The sequence below is a fragment of the Physeter macrocephalus genome, chromosome 2, assembly GCF_002837175.3.
Source record: "Physeter macrocephalus isolate SW-GA chromosome 2, ASM283717v5, whole genome shotgun sequence".
In the NCBI taxonomy this organism is placed as follows: Eukaryota; Metazoa; Chordata; class Mammalia; order Artiodactyla; family Physeteridae; genus Physeter; species Physeter macrocephalus.
The window spans coordinates 2771639-2793449 of NC_041215.1; the positions used below are offsets into that span (position 1 = coordinate 2771639).

Here is a 21811-nt window from a genome sequence, read left to right on the forward strand (position 1 = left end):
AGCCTGTGCTCCGCAACGGGAGACGCCACAGCAGAGGGAGGCCCGCATACCAAAAAAAAAAAAAAAAAAAAAAAAAAAAAATTTACTCTTCATAAATAGAAACTGATGCCATTATAGTTCAGTGTTATTTTGTGATTTATTACTTATTGATAAGACAATTGTATTTCCCCAGATTCCTTAACTTCTATTACCTATATCCTTTTAAAAAAACTTGTGAAGATAGATGCCGTGAAATTCATGTTAAAAAATCACACGGTGAGTCTTATTTCCTTTAATTAATGACTAGAGTTTTCCGGGTAGTTTAGGTAAAGCTTAGTAACTTTGGATGCTCTCTTGCTTTCATCAGAGTGAACACTTCCCCTTTCTTGGTATCAGTGACAGTTACAGTCTCAGTGACTTCAGGTGCCGAACAACCTTCTACACAGCCCTCACTCGTCTTCTGATGGTAGATCTAGGTAAGGTTAAGAATTTAAGCTTAATTAATAAGGGGTCAACAATATACTTGTGTGAATAAAGAAGTGTCATATTTGTGAGTACCACATTTAACTTATTGGAATTTGCCATCTTTGACAGTTTTCTACAACTTTCCGAGATTTGAGCATTCACTTGTTAGCATCAGAGCCAAAAGGCAAATTTTTGTATATAAGGTGGTGTTTTTCACTTCAAATAGTACTTGTATTAACTCTTTACTTCAAAACTGATTTTCTGGGTATCCTTTGATCCATTAATTTTACTGCTACAAAATCAAAGAATAATCGTAAATACAGAAAAGCTTTATAAACAAGGATTTTCTTTGTAATGGCATTTAATCTAGAAAAAAAATGGCAATGATGTAAATGTCCAACAACAGGGAATTATAAAATTATGGCATATCTACTTACTTGATGGAATAGTCTGTAGTCATTAAAAATTATGACTTGAAGACAAAGTAATACATGAAGTTTTATGTTATAATATTAAGCAAAAAAGTAAGATATTGAACTGTGCAATGATTATGAGCATGCCCATTGGGAGGGAAAAAACAATGCATCAAAAAAAAAGCTTAAATGAAATTCCTCAAAAATGTTAAATGTTGTCTTTGAGTAGTGCACTATAGGTGACTTTTCCTCATTTCTGGTTATTTGAAATTTTCCTTACTGTATTACTTTTCTAATGGGAAAAATTAGCTTGTTTTTGTTTCATTGAAAAGCTGAAGTTAGCCAGAAGTATCCACAGGTAGATAGCTAGCTACCTTAAGATGGGCACTAAAGCCTCTCTGTGTTGAGCACGTTATTCTGGATTCCCATTTTCCCCCATGTTTGGATACTGCAGGTTAAATTAATCGGTTTATAGACATATGAGAGAATTCAATCAATGACGATATGATATCATCCTTAGAAAATGTAAGACTGATGATACTTTTTCTTCCTTTCTCTTGCAATGTATTAATTGATCTATGAACTTAAACATGAATTTTTTTAAACATGATCATACATAAGGAAAAGGGATAAATAATTTCATTTTGTATGTAAAAGGCATTGACCCTTGTAATGGAAAGGTGACTAAACCCTTCTCTGCTCCATATGTATGTTATTTTCATGCATTTCAACAGAATAAATTACCAGAAAGACAAACAGCCAAAAGTTGAGAAAAATACAACAAGAATGACTAAGGAGCTTAGTGGGATTGATTTCTAAAGAAAGATTAAAAGAACCATGTATGTAAAACTTGGCTAAGTGACAAGTAGGGCTTGAGGCAAAGAAAACTGTCTATAAATATTTGAAGAGTGTAAACCAGGCATGCAAAACCCAATCATCTGCTACCTTAGGCAAATGGAGGATCTGAGTGACAGCTTTGCATGCTGCACACTGGCCTGTATTACCTCTCAGCTGCTGCCTTGGAGAGCAGAAGAGCAGCCCAGACTCTTTGTCATCGTCCTCCATAATCATTTAGAGAGCACCCTGTGCTGAGGTCTGAGGGCAAGACAAAGACCAGTCAGGCATACTGGCCCCTGCCCTCAAGGAGCTAGCCTTCTTGCTTTCCCCGTTGTCCAAGCATTAAAGGAGATAGTAACAATTTGTTTCCTAAGCCTTAAAAATGCTCTTTTAATGACCTGTCAAACAGAGTGAAAGAAGCCGGGAGACCAAAGTTAAACAGAACTAGCTGAAGGAAATTTCCTAGAAGGAGGTTCATGTCACGCACATCTTCAGGACCTGGAAATGGAATGAGTCAAGATCCTTTTTTGTGTGGCCGTTATGGACAAAAGAACCCCTCATAAATCTGGGGTAGCTTAAACAACAGGATAGCACTGTCAGTATTCACAGCACTACTGCACTTATCTTTGCATTGATAATTGATAGTCATGATGATGCCCAGAAAGACCCTGCATTGCACGCTGCCTTTTTGAAGACTACTTTTATTTAGTATTGCTTAATGTAAACTGTGAGGTATGAGAAACTGAAGTAAAAATATATAATTGAATAATAGGGTTTTATTAGGTTTCACACGATTCCATTCCTTTGAAATATTTAACCCAAGAACATATAGAGTATAAATTGAAATTTTTTGGTTCAGAGTTTTTTTTTAAAGGTATATATCTGTTACACTGAAAACAGTTTTTAGATACCTTGGGAAAAAGGAAATTCAGGCTGTGTGGAAGTACCTGGTACATGGTAGGTGCTCAATGTCAGTAAACTGAATCTGGGAATAGATAAAATGAAAAACAATAGCAGCTACACTCATGGAACTTGTACATTGTTTGAAAAGAAACTTTTTTATTAGTGTTTTTCACTTTTAAAAAATAATTAAATGTGTATGACAAGCATCAAGTGATGATTTGTGGTATATATTATCAGAGCTTCCTTCCCCTGTTACAAACCAGAGTTGCTCTTCTTCCCAAAATATGTTGAGCTCCTTTAGAGTATAGACTTTGCCTTCTTCATATTTTCTAGTACCAATTTCAGTATCTCTACATTGTAGGTGCTCAGTTAGTATTTGGCGAATGAATGACACACAAGTATACTGTAACCAGAATGCCATAATCATGGCTCCTGAAATCAGCTCAGCCTGCTGTGTTCTCTCTGGGAGTAGTTTGATCATTGGACTCTCCAAGACAAAACAAATCAGTGGCTGATTACTTTCACAAGTGATTAGCTACACTTGGCCACTCTTGTGCTCGATTAGTCACTTGTTGCTCTCTGTTCAAGTTATTACTTTACAGAAAATCGTTTGTTGAGTGCTGCTGAACACAGTTTTATTATTTGAAGCCTTGTCTCACAAACTAGATTGACTGGATGTTGCTGTCAAAATTCCTATATAGATGGCTCTATAGTTTTCTATTGGGTGTTCACTGTCATGGAAACAAGGAAAGAAGAGGTAGTGATGTTGTCAAAAGAAGCACAGATCCATGTATTAAGTGAGAGAAATACTAGATCATGAGAATTCTTCTCAAATTAAACAGAAAAATTTGAAGAGGAACTTTTTATATCCGTGATTTTTTTGTGTGTGTGTAAGAATCACATAGAAAAAACACCTAACCAACCTGCTTGCAAAGCGTTGGATGTGATTCTTGGATTGAAATATAAAGCATATTCTAATTGAATCCTACAAAAGAAATTGAATCCTACAAAAGAAATTGAATCCTACAAAAATGCTTTGTGTATAAGCACTGCACATTGGAGTGATTAAAAAAGGTGAAGAAATTGGGTGTCACATTAATTGATATTTACTTTGAAATGCATTTTGGTTTCTATTCAATAATTTGTACTTTGTATGAATTTAATTAGAGGCTATGTGCCCCAGGTTGTATTTCAGATTAAAATGGGGGGGGGTGTTGACAATAAACAGTTGTACCACTTTATCAAATTGCTCCTTGGCTAAACTAGATGAAATGTTCACTTGTACAAAGAACAGAATTGAAAGCATTTCATCGTCAGAATGATGATGTTTCATGTTGGCCACGTATGTTTTGTATTCTAAGAAATTATAAAAATTAATGCAGGGCTTCCCTGGTGGCGCAGTGGTTAAGAATCCACCTGCCAATGCAGGGGACACGGATTCGAGCCCAGGTCCGGGAAGATCCCACATGCCGCGGAGCAACTAAGGCCGTGCGCGACAACTACTGAGCCTGCGCTCTAGAGCCCGCGAGCCACAACTCCTGAAGCCCACGTGCCTAGAGCCCATGCTCTGCAGCAAGAGAAGCCACCACAATGAGAAGCCCGCTCACCGCAACGAAGAGTAGCCCCTGCTCGCCGCAACTAGAGAAAAGCCTGCACAGACCCAACGCAGCCAAAAATAAATAAATTTTTTTTAGAAAGAGAGAGAGAGAAAGAAAAAAAATTAATGCAAAAAAATCCCTTCATGAGATAGCATACATACAGGAGAAAATAGTGACTGACCAAGAATCACTTAAAGTTCCCAAGGTTATTTTTAAATTAACTTTGTCAATCTAATAAACTAAAGGAAAGATAGTATTACCCAAGTCAGTAAATGGCAAACCTCCAGGGAGCTGTTCAGTGTAAAATACTTGAATAAATAAAAACCTTCTATTTTGTTTAATTTGAATGGAGGTGAATTCAGTTGACAAATATTTCAGAGGGGAAGTGTGGGAAAGAGATACAACAAAGGATTTTGTTTTGTAGAGAACTAAATATTGTTAGTTGCAAATTAAGTTTTTACCAACTGCAGATTTAGAATTGCTTGGTGTCATAGTTTATTTTCCTTGGACATTTTATGATTGCACCTTATCTTGAACTACTCAGATGAGAAGCATGTTGATGGGATCTGAGCAGTACCTTCCTCAGATATTCAAACTCTAACAAGCAGTCATACTTTTAATGGTCACGGGGCTACTGATATTAAAATGGTGTTTATAGACATTAAGAGAGAGTTCTCTCTTTAGGGACGAAGGTAGCATAGTATCCATCTACCTTTGTGGCTTATAATGGGTAATTGGCACCTGAAGATATCTCTAGCTTAAATTTGAAAAATTTTAAATAGCAAGTAAATGACTTGAATAAAAAAGGAAGAGTATTCTAGAAATAGCTACTAAAGATAGAAGTAAAAATACACTGAGGAAAGACACTTTTCCTTTCTTTATTAATAATAACTAACGTTTGTTTACAAAGTTATAGTTTGCAGACCACTTTGACATACATTTTCCTATTTGATCTTCAGGACAGCCCACATGAAATAGGTATTATTGCATTGTTTATCCGTTAGAAAAGTGAGGTACAGAGAGATTAAATGACTTGCGAAGGTCAGTCATATAACCTGTAGCCCTCTGACCACATATTCTCATTCACTTTTGCTAAACTGTTCCTTTGCCTTTCATATTCTCAATCAATTAGGCAGTGTAACTTTTTCTTCTTCATTTTTATTTGAACTATTTGGACTGAATGATTGATTTGAGGTTCGGGGGCAGTGAGAAGAAGGGAGAAGGGATTACTTTCCAAACTTCTATCAAACAGATAAGATTCATTTTTATTATTCATATATTACAGTTCTGTGGTCAGTGAAAGTCAAATGTAGTTTTTGAAATTTGTTCTTATGTCTAGTAATTGGCTAAAGCATATTTCTTCTCATGGAAAAAAGAACACAGAGGTAGATATCCCAGGAGGATTTAGAAAGTGAGAAGCTTGATCAGAAATAGCTGATGTTCTGATAAATAGGAAGAATACATCAATATATCACCTGTGTCCATGACTTGGCACAGACTGTCTGGAAAATAGACATTTGGTGGGAGGAGGGGAAGTGGGCAATAGGGGTAAAAAAGCAGCTGGAAATACTTAGAATCTATAATGAGATAATTAAGACTAATTAGCTGGCCCTGTAGGCAGAAAGCAGCCCATTAAGTCCAGATCCAGTGTTAATAACTTACCTGGTTTTGAGGGTAGAGAGTCCAGAGCACCCCAGGGAATGAGATGCTTCAGGGATGAAGCTTTGAGGATAGGTTTGCTAGAAAAGGAGTAAGTAGTCTGCATTAGGCAGTGTATTTTTCTTCTGGGAACTAAAATAAACATTCTGGTTCCCTAGGGAGAGGAATTAAAGGGTGCCTCAATTTTCTCATCTATTAAATGGAGATATCTACTTTGGAGAGCTGTCATGTGGCTTAAATAAGATAAACGTATGTGAAAGGGCCTGGAACAATTCCTTTCACAAAACAAGTACTCAGTATGTATTAATCATGACAGATATTTTATTAAATGCACTGTTAGGGGCACTGACTGACACTGGCACCTCAAAATGAGGCAGATCCAATACCCTTTACGCAGCTACTCTACGTTTAGAACTTGGGCTATTTTTTTCCTATAGAAGCAAGAGCTGATGACACTTCCTGACTGATACTAAAACATCCTGCCCTGCCCAAAACCATAAGTTATTTCAAAGCCAGCTAAAACTTCTAGGCAGTTTAGAGGGAAACTGAAATGAAAACCAAATTTGGGCCCAAGTTAAATCTAGCTATGCACATTTCTCAAGCCTTTTTCTAATAGAACTTTAATTTATTTATTTTTATTTTTGGCTGTGTTGGGTCTTTGTTGCTGTGCTTGGGCTTTCTCTAGTTGCGGCGAGCGGGGGCTACCCTTTGTTGCGGTGTGCAGGCTTCTCATTGTGGTGGCTTCTCTTGTTGCAGAGCACAGGCTCTAGGTGCGCAGGCTTCAGTAGTTGTGGCTCGTGGGCTTAGTTGCTCCGCGGCATGTGGCATCTTCCCGGACCAGGGCTCGAACCCGTGTCCCCTGCATTGGCAGGCGGATTCTTAACCACTGCACCACCAGGGAAGCCCCTCTAATAGAGCTTTAGAAGTGCTATCCTAATAAAGTGCTGGGGAACAGCAGATGATATGGGCCTAGACCTGCAGAAGTCACTGGCTCTTACGAGATTACCCACTGGTACTTGGTTTTAAACGGGTTACAGTTGTCCCTCAGTATACACAGGGGCTTAGTTCCAGGACACCCCGTCCCCCCATACCAAAATTTGCATTTGCTCAAGTCCTTATATAGAATGTTGTAGTTTTGGAAATAATCTACACACATCGTCCCGTATACTTTCAATCATCTCTAGATTAATTATAATACCTAATACGATGTAAATGCTAGGTAAATAGTTGCCAGCCATGACAGATTCAAGTTTTGCTTTTTGGAACTTTCTAGAATTTTTTTTTCCTAAATATTTCTGGTCTCTGGTAGGTTGAATCTGAGGATGCGGAACCTATGGATATGGAGGGTCAGCTGTATTTTCTTCACTCACTGTCTCTGTATCTCCTTGTTTGCCTCTCCTCTTAATTCTCATTAAGAGCTTCATGGCATTAGACCTGATCTTTACTGATGTATTAGTTTCCTATTACTATTTTAACAAATTACCGCAAACTTAGTGGCTTAAATATTACAACTTTATTATTTTGTAATCCTGGAGGTCAGAAGTCCCAAATGGGTCTCATTGGGCTAAAATCAAGGTATTAGCAGGGCAATGTTCCTTTCTGGAGGCTCTGAGGAAGAATCTGTTCCCTTGCCTTTTGCAACTTAGAGGTTACCTGCTTTCCTTGGCTCATGGCTCCCTTTTCCAAGATGGGTCAAATTCTTCTCATGCTGCCATCTCTCTGATTTTCCTCTTCTGCTTCTCTCTAACACTTTCACGGACCTTGTGATTACACTGGACCCACCTGGATAACCCAGAATAATCTTCTATTTTTAAGTCAGTTGATTGCAACCTTAATTCTCCTTTGTCATATAACCTAGCATACTCACAGATTCCAAGGATTAGGATGTAGACATCTTTGGGGGGCCATCATTCAGCCTACTACATTATTCAGCCTACTACTACCTATCACTAATACCAAACTATTTCACACGATACATATCATGCAGTAAATCCTCAGTAACTGTTGGCTACCATCGTTTATTACTACTTGCTTCTCCTTGGCCACTCCCCCAACCCCCCAGTAACCCAGCTGCAATTTGCATTTGAATCTGAGGAAATGAGAAGTTGCACTGTTTACATTTAAGGGGGGGGGGAGGTGGGAAGCAAACCCAGATTTTTGGTGGTGGTGGTTTTGTGGGGGCGGTGACATTCTCATACCATAAAATTCATCCTGTGAAAGTGTATTATCCAGTGGTATTTAGAATATTCACAAGGTGTGCAACTGTCACCATTATCTGATTCCATAATATGTTCATCACCCCAGAAAGAAAGCCTGTACCTTAAAGTAGTTGCTCCTCATTACCCCTACCCCCAGCTCCTGGCAGCCACTAATCTACTGTCTGTCTCTATGGATTTGCCCATTCTAGACATTTAGTGTGAGTGGAATCATATGATATGTGACCTTTGTATCTGGCTTCTTTCATGTACCATCATGTTTTTGAGGCTTATCCATATTTTAGCATACATTAGTACTTCATTCATTTTTTTCGGCTGACTAATATTCCATTGTACAGATATACCACACTTTGTTTATCCATTTATCAGTTGATGAACAGTTGGGTTGTTTCCACCTTTTGGCTGTTATGATAATGCTGCTCTGAGCATTCGTATGCTAAGTTTTTGTATGGACATATGCTTTCAGTTCTCTTGGGCATATACCTAGGAATAAAATTGCTGGGTCATATGACAACTCTGTGTTTAACTTTTTGACTAACTTACCAAACTGTTTTCCACAGTGGCTGCATCATATTATATTGACTTCACCATTATACATTCCCATCAATCTAGATTTTAAGTTATACAAAATAACAAAAGAAGTGTCCTACAAATAAAATATCTGAGAGCCAACATACTAAAATAGTTACTATTTGTATTTTAATGTAACTTCTCTGAAGTTATTCATAAAATGAATAACTTTTCTGTTGAATCAGATCCTCAGAAATCCAGTAGAGGGGATTTAGCTTTGGGTTTTCCCTAAAAGCTGATGTCAATTACAGGTTGGCACTTGCCCTTGGCACTTGCCGTCTACCTCTACAAGGATTAAATCATGAGCTGCTGCAGCTGCTGACTTTTCACCAGCCCCTGAAAGGAGTTCAGGGTGGAGAGCAGAGATGAGGCGCACTGGGAAAAACTGGCAGAACAGGTCTTCAGATAGTTAGATATTTTCAGGAGCCGATTTCATGAGCCCAACTCTTGTATCTCCTCGTATCTAGAAAAGCACTAAGATCCTTCATGGTGACGTCTGCTCCTTGTGACTAGCAGTAACCTTCACGAGACTGGCAGAAACCTGCAAAAACTATGTGCTTGACTGCATGTAGCCCTCCTTCAACCAAATCACATGTATACTGACCTTCCTCCCTACCTCTTCAGGGCAGTTTCTCAGAGCTCTCTGAAATGCTGTCTCCCAGACTGTAGGCCTCATTTTGCCCCAAATAAAACATAACTCGCAATTCTCATGCCGTGCATTTTTTAAAGTCAACACTGAGGAATATTATTTTTATCTATGCATGACTGAGAACTTAGGATGTTACGTTAGTATTTACTTTCTGATGCCAATGAAAATAGTAGCCTATAAATTGGCACTTCACCCTCAAATTATACTGGTGTCTGGGCCCTCGTCTTGTTAGAAAAAAAAACTGGCAGCTTCCATTATTCTTCATAAAATGATCACATGTAGATTTGGCATACTAAATATAATATATGACTGCATACTTGAATGTAAAGTTGTAAGAGCACATGTTTTCTCTTTTCATATCAGAAACAGTAAATGATACCTCTGCGGGTAATACAAATGAGGAAAAAAATCCTTAATAGATGTTGTATAAAGTTGTTTGCATGAGGTAAAAAAAAATGACCAGTTTTCTAGCACAGATGATACAACATATCACATTGCAGTAATAGGAACAGTGCTAACTGAAACATAAACGTTTCTATAGGAATAATGCACCAGTGTCTATCGTTTGCCTACCTTAAACTCAAGTGATTGCTGGGGAATTCCTTTCTCCTCACCAGAACCAAGCTAATTGTTCTTCACCCTCTTCTGACTTCATGCAACTGCAAAGTCAAGATTTTGTGACCCTGACTTCAGTCCCTACCTCTGACACCTTCCACCCCATCAGAGACCTGGGGGGAGGAACATGAAGTTGGGGGGTAAAGCAGAACTAACTGGAGACCCTGGTTCACTGACATTTACCAGGCAGAGGATGTTGGACAAACTACTTAACTCCTTCAACCTCTCTGTTCACATGTAAAATGAAGGAAATCATCATATACTAGTTTACAGGATTCTTGTGACTGGTAATGACTTACAACAGTGCTTTGAAGGTAGTAAGAGCTACATAGGTGTTCGTTAAGTAAATTAAGTACCACATTCATTGACTGCACATAACAAGTACTCAAGAAATAACTACTGTTATTCAGTCACTACACAAATATTACTTGACCACCAGACCCTCCTCTAGGCACTGGGGATACAGTCGTGATCAAAACAGACCAGTTCCTTCTCCAAGGAGCTTACATTCTAGTAGGAAAGACAATGAATAAATATGTAAATTAATAGCCAGTCATAGTAAGTCCCATAAGAACAGTGAAGTAGTTTATGGGGTGGGAAAGTAGGTGAGTGGGGAGGGCACACACTGTGGTACTGTTTTAGAGTGGTCAGTGAAGTCCTTTCTGAGGAAGTGACATTTAAGTAGAATTGCCGCTCACCTTGCTTTCTTTAGTATTTGCTCCTTGACTTCTCCCTTCACATTTTGGTGGCTTTCTCTTGTGCCCCTGATGTCCCTATTTGCTTCAAATTCGATTGAGGAAAGAGATGGAATCAGGAAGTTTTTTTGATCTGTAGCTCAGTATACTAAGGAAGGGTTCAAGTTCTGAGTTTGTCTTTGTTCTGAGTAAACATCCTTACCTTGCTCCCAGAGGAAGGGTATTGGGCTGGCAACCTCGTGGTCACACTTTATTTGACCTCCATAATCACCTCTGTTAAGTTCATGTTAAACTCAAAACAACAAAAATGCTCCTGGCTATCATTTATTAAGTGCCAGACACTGAGCAAGGGGGCTTACAAGTGTTTTGTCATTTAATCCTCACAGCTAACTTTATGAAGTAAATATTATGTCTCTTAATTACAGATGAGTGAAGAGACTTTATCCAAAAGCAGACAGCTAATAGTAGCAGAACCAGGATTCAAGCATAGAACTTTCAAAGCATCCACTCTCTCTAGCACCCTTATCTGCCTGCAGTGATCATTATCACTGTTCTCATTAATTCCATACTAGAAGAGTAAGATTACATGGTTTAAAATATAATGTATTATATATTTAAGGATTTGATGCTTGCTTCAGTTAGTAATTTTTCTATATTAGGTATTAAGAAAATAAGGTATTTTTAAAATTTACCTTTAATTGAGCAACTACTTTTCATTCAAATACAGTATTTCCCTAATATGTACCAGGCACTGTTCTAGGTGCATCATCTATTTTTCCTGTGTTAAAACATTTAATATACACAATAATCCTCAAAGATAGGTATTTATCCTTATTTTATAGATGAGAAAACTGAGACACAAAGTGATCAGCTAAGTACCCAAAGTTAAACAGTACATGGTGGAGCCAGACACTGGGTCTGTTTATTGCAGGGGCTTAACCTACATCATTCTCCTTCACAGAGAAATGAAAAGATGCAGTCTCAGTTCTCCAGAAGCAAAGCCAAAGAAAGATACTATCAGTGTAGGCTGATAGATCTAATAATTTACATATACACGTTATAAATTTTATCTCATTTAATGCCCACAGTAACCTTCATCAAATGGTGGTAGTGGTAGAATGATATAGTGGTATTATTAAGTGTTAGTATTAGCTATCGCTAAAATATCTGACATTCACAGCAGACTGATAAATGCTATCTAAAGAATCAGACAAAGGTAAAGAATCAGACAAAATGCTGTGAGAACCCAAAGGGAGAAGGGGAATACTTGCAGTAGGATCTTAGTACTTGAAGGGGAGCTTAGCTCAGACATTAAGAAAGCTATCGTTTGACCTGGGCTTTGAAAAATAAAACTGGCTCCTATAAAGGTCTCTAATGTTATCACCAGTTGACAGAGGGTGTATCTAAGAGGAGTAACTTGGTCGCATAGCTAGTTGACAGGGCAGGGATTATAATTTGGAGTCAGACATACTACCATTGCACCAACGAGGTCACTATAATTTGGTTTACCTTCCCCTTCACCTAGCACCCTGATCCTTGTGTCGAACAGCATACTAGGAAAGACTCATTGGCCTTTTGACATCTCTTTCTGAAGAAAGCTAAGTCCCTGCATCTGTTGGACTCCAGAAACAAAGTATGTAAGGTTAAAGGGAAAAGAGAAGTCACAAAAGATCAGGGTCAGCCAGATCAGCCACTCCTTAAGAATCAAAAGATCCTGATTCTGCCATTGATTTTCTGTGTATGTGGCCTTGGACCTCGCTCTCCTTATCTGTAGAATAATATATAGGCCATTGTTTCGCAAACATTTGCATGCATCTGAGTTACCTGGAGGGCTTCTTAAGACAACAATTGCTTGATCTGGGATGAAACCCAGGATTTTATATCTAACATGTTCCCAGGTGATGCTGATGCTGCTAGGTCAAGGACCAAACTTTGAGAACCACTGATCTCTTCTCTGAGATCTTGTTTCCTCTCTAATTCTCTATTTAAAAACTGCTAGCATAGAAATCAGGAGGTCTGGACAGTATAGTTACACCTCCAACTAAGTATGCTACCTTGAGCAAGTCCCTTAACATTTCTCTGCCTGTTTCTTCATCAGTAAAGTGGGACTCACAATTCCCTGTGGATAGGATGAATGAGAAAACTTTCTCATTTGAAGGAAACCCCTTTTGAAAAGGATAAATTATCAATTGTTTAACATATCCATATGTTAAATGATTCTACCTTCAAAGTGAAAAAACAATAGAAAATGTCTCTTTTCCCTTTTTTATGTAAAGTAAAAGAAGCTTATTGCAAAAGGAAGTGTACTCATGGAGAATGTACTTAAAATCCAAATGACCCATGAGGGACTCCATCCCATTTGGAGATAAAAGTTTCCCTGACATCTATTTAACAAATTAATAAAAAAGAACATAAATAAAAGAGAATAATAACTTAGGGCTATCTGGGCACCTGAGTCTGTGAGCCCTTTAGGGCCTTGGCATCTAAAGAGAACGGGGTTGGAGGGGGGGGGAAGATCCTGTTCTCTGAGGCTTTGAAAGTGCCTTTCCTTGAGGCATTAGGAAAGCTCTGGGGGCCCTAAGAGCTGAAGGGCTGAGAAGCCTGGGGCATGAGTCTATTTGATCCAATAAAGAGCCAGGAAAAAAAAATGGCTGGTAAGTAATTTTGCTATTTCATTTGGTGCAAAAGAGAAGGCAAAACACCAGAATATTCAATGAGCCAAAGCACAAAATGTGGTATGGATGTGAATGCAGGCTGACCCCTTCTCAAGAACATTTCTAAGCCTGAATGAAGCACTCACTGTGGAGGCTAATGGACAACAGCATGCATCTTAAACCGTAATGACCCTTTTGTTTTTCTGATAGGCGAAGATGAGGACGAATTTGAGAATTTCATGCTGCCTCTTACGGTCTCTTTTGAAACAGTGTTACAGATATTCAATAACAACTTTAAACAAGCAGATGTAAAGGTGGGTTTGTTTCCAAACATGAGAAAAGATGATTTTGTTCATTCTAGGATGTATAGATTCAGAAAAAGGTCTGCATATTTGTGTGTGCTTTGTGCTTCATCAATCTTAATTTCCCAATTGCATGTGTCTTTGAGTTGTACTTTTCATACAAGTACTTTTCTAGTTTCTTATACAAATGGACTTTGAGGTTATCGAATGATTTCAGATAGCTTATGATTAGATGATGCATTTGTCTCTCGTGGCAGTATCTTTTAAAAGAACATTTCTCGTGGGTACACCACTTTAAACGTCCCTGTTCCCTCATCTACCCCACACTATATGTTTCAACATATTTATATGGAGGAATGCACAAATGTACACATGCTAAAATACTACATCTCTAAATATTTTTAAACAAGAATTTGTATAAATCAAGACTTTATTAAATGGCTAGGCATATATGTATAAATAGGAGCTGGTCTTGAAGTATTGCATTCTTAAACTGAACAAAGTGATTAGGATAACTGATAGCTAAATAAGGTTTTTATGTGCCTGTGGGAGCCATATTAGGATTGATTTGACAAGTCAGTTCAGCTGTGGCAACAGTCATAATATCTAAGACAACATTATGTTTTATTAGTAAAATCCTTAAGTGTAGCAAGCTGTTTGTGACAAAACAGCCCCATATTTTAATATGGGGGATGGGGAGCACAAGATCTGCTAAATAGGAATAACATCTTCTGAAATTCTAATGTATCAGGGCTGTATTAAGTAGATTGACACTGGTTATTATTCTTAAAAGACTAATAAATATATACCGAAAATGTAGGCACCTTTGTTGGTGATACTTGAGTCATGTTTTATTGTTATTTGAAATGTGTTGAAAATATTGACAGTCATTTTGCATGGCTCCTCTTCTCTCTACCAAAAAAAAAAAAAAAAAAAAAAAATTAGCAGTAAGTAGCCAAATAGAAGAATGATGGCCTTTGGTGATTATTTAGTGTAATTCTTGTACTAAAAAATAATTAACCAAATACTATACCTTTTATTTTGACATAGAGTTTTTGAAATGAATGTTTATCAACATGCAATAGTCATAGAATTTTTAAAACCAAAAAAGGTTTTCTTTATGTTTATAGTGTTGCTGAAATTCTTCACCAGAGTTTCTACTCAGGTTAGCTATATTTTTTAGATGTCTCCCAAATATTTTTAATGACCAAAAAAATCTTTGCAACTTTCAGGTGGTTATTGCTGCCCTCTATATCAAAAATAAGCCGTGAAGTTGAAAAACACTATCTTTATAAATATTACATTTGTCTCATTTGAAGATTTCATTATACTCCAAGCCCGTTTTGATGTAATCCCATCTAGTTTGATAGAAACCATCTTCCTAGAGTCATTTTTAATGGAGTTCCAGTGATATATCCCTAAACCAGCAAGTTCTTAACGACCCTGGAAAGTGACTGCTTGATTACACTTTAACGGTATTTGCAAATAAAATCACAAGTAATTAAGGGGAAATCTCCAGGCTTTTGAGCAAGTTTGATGCATGATAACTGCCTGATTCAGCTTCATCTAGAGTAATGCTGTGTAGGCAACAGCTACTGAGATCAATAGCAACGTAATGATAGTGGCAGAATTAAGTGAGTAACCTGAGAACTGTGCCTCAGAATGCATGCAGCTGCCACGAACCAAGGCCACACAGTGCACTCCGTGCTTCCGTCCTAAATGTTCATCAAAAGACGCCCTGCAGGAAAATGGAGTTAGATGCTCTTTATTGCTGATCGTGTCTCTTGCCACATTTATCAGGGAAATTGGATTAGCAGTTGGCAGCTGCAGGTAGACAAGATTCTGCAGTGATTAAATATGCAGCTTGGCTGCATTTGTTGTGACAGACCTTTAGTAAATTCTACTGTAAGCACCATCTGTCTAATTTGTATAAAGAAAACTTGGTGCTTTAAGCTACCGATAAAGAACTAAATCTGTTGCTTTATCATAAACAAAACTTTTGCACTAAATGCTTTTAAATGTAATTTATTAGGTTAAGGCTATTTTTCTATCATGATGAATAAATAATACATGAGAAGTGCTTTCAGGTACTTCATTTTGCAAGTACTAGAGATAAAAACAGTTCTGTTTTGTTCTTCAATAAAGTATTTAGTATTCCAACCCACAGGAGGTGATGCCGTTAAAATATCTCTATGAAAATGCCGCAGGACTGCCAAATTCATTTAATTTGCAACCCTTACCAGGATTTTCTAACTGCCTATTGATAGATATTTTTCAAATGCGGATTTCAGGATAAACATAAGCATTAAGGACCTACATTGCCAAATTGAAATATGGTTGTGAGAGAAGGAAATGCTGTAAAACCCTTAAATTTATAGCTCTGTTTTCTTACTTAGTCCTAATAAAATTGAAGAGAACATTGAATTTTTGTCTTGGGTTTCTCTTTTCAAAGGAAAGGGAAAAAGAAAGATATTGCTGTGGCAAACCCTGGCTCTAAAGCGTTAGTTCACAGTACACGTTTCCCCCCTGTGATTGTACCCATAGTAAAATATAGTCCAGTACTCTGACTCTCCATGCATCATTTTTGTTTTGGCCATGACGTCATCAGTTTTAAGGGAAATGAATGAAAACTTCTAGGAGGAAGAGGAGCAGTTAAATAGGAACCTGCTATCTTTAGTCCCTTCGTAAAAACTCCACAATGTTAAATTATTTAAAATCCTAGATTTTCAGCATGCGCACATTAAAAGTTTTCGCACTAAGTGCCAAATGTTGCAAACAGCACTTTAACAGAATGATTTTGCTTTGATCCCTGTAGCAGTTCCTGAATAATTTATCACAGGTTATTGCCTTAATTCTGGAGAGGGATAGAGCAATAAAGGCAGATGAAAACACTCCAGTTGAAACACCTTGGGGCCTGCTCATTCCTCTGACACGGCTCTTTTGTTGGAACTATTTAGAGGTTATTAAGATGTGTCTCCAGAATTAAGAGTATGCTGTAAGGATGAAGACAGCCATCTTAATTCTAAAGACAAAGCACAATGACCCTTCACCTTCTTTTTCTTTGTTGTTATTATATAGTAGAATTATGAGGATAATATTATAGCTGCCCCCAGTAGTGCCACTACAGTAAAGGGTCTGTCAGACTTTCCATTAGAAACCCTGTTTTGGAGGTCAGGGTGGAAGGAGCCGCATTTCAACTGTTTCCCAGCCCATCCGTCTCACACTTGGCACGCAGACGGCCGTTCACCATGCAGGAGACTGCAGCACCGAGCAGTTTCTCCTTGAACTATCCAAAAAAGGAATCCTTAGGATTAGATATCCCAGACCTGCCCACTCCCCAAAACAGCCTCACTTTATAAGGACCTCTCATTTTTCAGGTCAGTCAAGTGTTGATTAACTGTAGGAGAAAGGCAACTTTTGAAATAAACCTCTTTGTACTGCTTTAAGTGAGATGGTAAATTGTGGCTCTTCCTCCCCTAAATTTCAGATTATCTCTTGATCTCTGAGATTGTTTGATAGCCTGGTTGAGCTCCTTGTTAACAGTTTTCCTGGTCTCATACCAGAACTGGGTATGTTTTGACTGTCAAGAAAGTACTTCCTTAGTGTTGTTTGAGTGTCTGTATAGATTATTACAGTACTCTTGCTGCTTTGAGATAAAAGATGGTTTGAGCATGAGAAATCTGTTTCTCACATTAGCACTGCATTTTCCTGCTCAGTCGAATCTTTTGAAAACATATTTAGTTATTATATTGTCCTATGCTTCCTCTGCTTTGGAGTAACATTTTCTAAAATGGATATAATTTCATAGATTTGAGTCAGTTAGAGCCCTTCTATTAACTTGGCATCTCTTAATAAAAAAATTTGTGATGAAATAAATATTAACCTTTTTGTGTAATAAGGGTAGTCTAAAATATTTTAAGAGTCTTTTGCACTAGACACAAAGTAAAACTTATTGCTCCTGTTGACCGATTTAGAGTTGAATGGTGATGAGTACCTTATGTATATGTGAAAACTGAAGATTATTTGAAGAGTAGCCTGTAATTTGTAAGTGTACATAATAAAAATAGAATCAAAAAAGGCCACTTTAATGGAAAGACTACAAAGAGAATTAGTCAGAATAGAATTGTTCAAAGACTTCTTAGAAGACATATTCTGTTCTGGAAGCTGCAAGAAACGTGGAAAGCTGAGAAAGGAGAATAGGTTCCAGGTGATGAAAACAGGTTACATAAAAGGCAAAATGGTTTAAAAAAAAAATAGCAGTCACATAAGAGAACTACACAGAGAGACTAGCCGGTTATAGAAAAACAAGGACTGATGAGATTATGAAAGGAAAAAGAATAAGTTATTTAAAGAAGCAGAAACGAAAGTTCAGGGTTTACAGATTCAGAAATTCAGATTACCATCATTCTATAAGCTGTTACACAGTATAGAAACTGAATATTCTTATAAACAACTTCCAGTTATATTGAGTCACCTTTTAGGCATGGGGCATCGGGGAAGGGGGCTCAAACATTACAGATACTTGTGACATGAAGGATTTCCTACTTTGAAATTTTTTTAGTCATTAAGATGAGGGTCAGCATTCACTTCCCAGTCCTTAATGATAATTTAAATGCCTTCCTAAAGAGATTTTCATTTATTACCAACGTGTGCGGAAAGGAAAATCTGATAAAATAGTTCAGAGACGATTTTCTGGCAGAATATTTCCACTGAAAACAGTATCTTCAGAAATCACAGTTGCATATCTCAATTATCCCACCCCCTTGTTTTACAATTATGTTTATTTGTACTCTTTGTTCTGACATTCTAGCATCTGTTCATGGGTTTTCTTTTTCACTTCCCAAGCATCTTCCTAAGGACAGCTTAATTAAGGGTCCATAGTACAAGTCAGATCTCTTCTATTTAAGAGTCAAGTTTTCATTTTGTTTTGTTTTGTTTTCTCTAAAACTAAGTATTTATGGAACACTTATGTATGTATCAGGCTCTTGTTAGGCATTTTTATATAAATTTATTAAATTTATTCCTGACAGTGCCTCTGTGAGAGAGGCATTATTAGCCCCTTTTAGAGATGAGAAAACTGAGACTGATAATTTGCCTTGCCTTAAGTCTTACAGTTAAGAAGTAAAGCTGGGTTTAAATTCAAGTCTTCTGATATTGAGTGTAGAAGAACTCTTTTCCTTATATCTTTTCCTTGCTTGGGGAATGTGAATGCCATTCTGGGTATGCCACGGTACCAATAGGTCATCTGGCCAGTTTCATTTTGTCCTAAGTTACTAAAGATATTCCTTAGGGATCTTTAAATGCCAGTGTGCTTTCAGGTTAGACTCCAAATTGCATAGTGGGACTGATTTCTTGCAAGCCAATGTGGTTAAAATTTGTTGTTATTAAATAATGTCTATACCCTGTACATTTCTGTTTCGTGGAATTATCAATACTCTTTTTTTTTTCTAGTTTGGCATTATTCAGAAACAAAGTATGTTAGGAATCTAAATGTTTCTAAGCTATTGGAATTATGACTCAGCTCAATTTATAAGAAGCAGAGTTGGTCAGCAGATTTGATGGTCTGTTTGCTTAAAAAGTCTATGACTTTCTATAGAAAGAGATCTGAGCGAGACATTTTAGCTAATGAATCAAAATCAGATATGTGGTCATTATTGCCTGATTATTACTCCATCTGCTCTGTGCTAACGTGAAAATCAATTACTGTGTCTCTTTCCCACTGACAGCGTATGTTGATCGGGCTGGCAAGAGATCTTCGAGGGATTGCCTTTGCACTGAACACAAAGACCAGCTACACCATGCTGTTTGACTGGATGTATCCTTATTACACTGTGACAATACCAGCTCTGTGCACAGAGGGATGCCAGGCCCCTGGCTTTCGTTTAATAGTATGGCACAGTAGGGAAGAGGAAACAAAGCTAAATGAACTAATGTGTAATCAGCTAAAAATTACAGCACAGTGGCAGCAGTACAGATAACTGAGCACAGCATTTGGAGACCCAGCTCAGAGAGGTCACTTTTTTGGTGCCATTAAATATTGACACCTTAAAAAATTACGTCTCCATATGATTGTTTATGTTGGGGCTGCAGGGATATAATTAGGCTGACGTCTCTAACTCGGGATCAATGGATCCCACCGTTTGGCATTTTCGAGGAGATTTGGATTCCTACTCTATCTCAAATAGCAGAGCTGAGGTCACTTTATCTCTTTGAGGCTCAGTTTATCATGCTGTAGTTTTCCATCATTATGAAAATATTAATGGACATGAACGGGGGAAATAAATCGCTAGGATTTTCATTTGATATAAAATTTGAACTTACCTTTGCCAAGGCTTAGTCCAGACAGCAAAATAAATAAACAAGGAAACAAACATCCCCCCACAGAAATGCCTCATCATTAATAGTAAAAAGATTTGGTGTTAGGCAGACCTGGCTTGAATTCCTAGCTCTCCATTTGCTGTGTAAACTTCGGCAAGTCTTTTCACCTCTCTGAGTTTCCTCATCTAAAAGAGGAGACGTCCAGTATCATGGCCTATTGTAACCACTGAAATAGGTAACACACTTCGTATAATGTCCAGAACATAATAGGTAGTCATAAATGGTTACTATTAATATTGTTTTAACAATATTGTACTAATCCTCTTTGATCTTAATAGAAAGTGATAGTTTATGCAAGTCATGTAAGTGTAACATATGTTTTCATGCCTTTATACATGAAACCATCAGAGCACGTAAGAAAATTCTGTAACCTTAAAGTTATTTTTTAAGTTATATTATTTGTCAGTTGCTCTTTTCAAACCCTTCTTATCATAAATAAGAACTTCCCTCATAAATTAAATTACAAAAGAAACTTCTTAAAGGCAATCTTCAAGTACTGATGGCACAGTTATGGCCGAAAACATAACTAACAGGATCTGGGCATGTTTCAGGGAGAATGCTACTACACGTTAAAGAAATCGTTTAACATTAATTTTGAATACTTACTTATATTTTTACTTACTATTAAAACCTACCTCATCAGATTTATGTGCCCATAGAAGGGTTAGAGATAAGAATTTTCCATGCCGTTTAGAAATCATGTATGTCTTTATATCAGCATACAAAGTACATGTACAGAGATTGTAGATTTTAACGTGGAAAGTCATACAACTCTTTGAACTGTGCAGAATAAACTGGAATTACATATGACCCTTTCATTTCTCGAAACATAAATACAAGCTCACAAAGCAAAAACTTTCACTTATTTGAAATATTGTAAAAACCTAATTTTAGCACTTTAAAATTGATGGTGATCTTGAAGCCAACCTACAACTCTAGGAGGTCCAGCAATTGATGCTTCACATTTTCCTCAGCAACAATCTTAACTAAGAGTTCAGATAAGAACTTTTCCCTTAGCATCAAAGAATAGAAATATCTGTCATAATTGATACTGCCTAAAATTTATAGAACATATTGTAATTTAAGTTTTTAATTAAGTCTGTTTTCCATTTCCTCACTTTGCTCCTTCTTTTGGGCACCTATCTGAAATGAAACTTTTGTCCAGCAGATGGCAGAAAATAGCAAACGGAAAACCTTGGGACTTAACTGTTTTGTTTTGGACTAGAAACCACTGTCTCCTCCATCTGACTGTAGACGTTGATGTTATTAGGCTCAGGGACGGAGGGCGAAGTGTCAGTTATGCAGGAAGTTATGTTAGACTGCCAAACGGGATGGCTTGGTACCGGCCTTGCTTATAATAATTGAGTTTCGGTAGCAAATCAGCTTCCTTGGGAAAAGGCCAAAGGCTTTTCATAATTGTATTGACAACAAAATGAATATGATAAATGGTGTTCATTCAGTTGAGGCAATATTTATAGTTTTCCTTTGGGCAAGGGATAGAAGAGCAAATATTTATAATAGTAAAATTTGTTTAAAAGTTACATTATTTGATAATTCAAAGAGCTTTATTAAAATATTTCGAAATACTTTAAGCAGTTTCAGGTGATAGAGTACAGACTCTTTCCAAAGTATTCTAGTAAAGTAAAAACGAGCAAGTATATGATAAAAAAAAAAACAAGCATGGATATGAAAGTCATTTTTTCTTCCTAAAATATTGATACGTCAAACTGTCAGTGATGATTCTAATATTACTGCTGGAGAAAGTTTATTTGCCTTTTATCCACATAAATGTGTGTTCTTTAATTTGCTGTATAGTCCTTAGCATACAGAAGAAACATCCTGTAAGAGCACATGTCATCTTAAAGTCAAAATGCATTT

At 37.2% G+C, this 21811-nt stretch overlaps 1 protein-coding gene across 7 annotated transcripts in view; it reads left to right on the top strand.

Moving 5' to 3' along the window:
- Window positions 1-21811, top strand: part of RANBP17 (RAN binding protein 17) — a 328773-nt gene that overhangs the window by 241726 nt on the left and 65236 nt on the right. For all 7 annotated transcript variants that reach the window (XM_028497353.2, XM_028497354.2, XM_028497356.2 and 4 more), the window contains 4 exons: window positions 192-255; window positions 347-455; window positions 13464-13567; window positions 19282-19370. In XM_028497353.2, the coding sequence (XP_028353154.1) occupies window positions 192-255; window positions 347-455; window positions 13464-13567; window positions 19282-19370 (366 nt within the window). The remainder of the gene's footprint in view (window positions 1-191; window positions 256-346; window positions 456-13463; window positions 13568-19281; window positions 19371-21811) is intronic.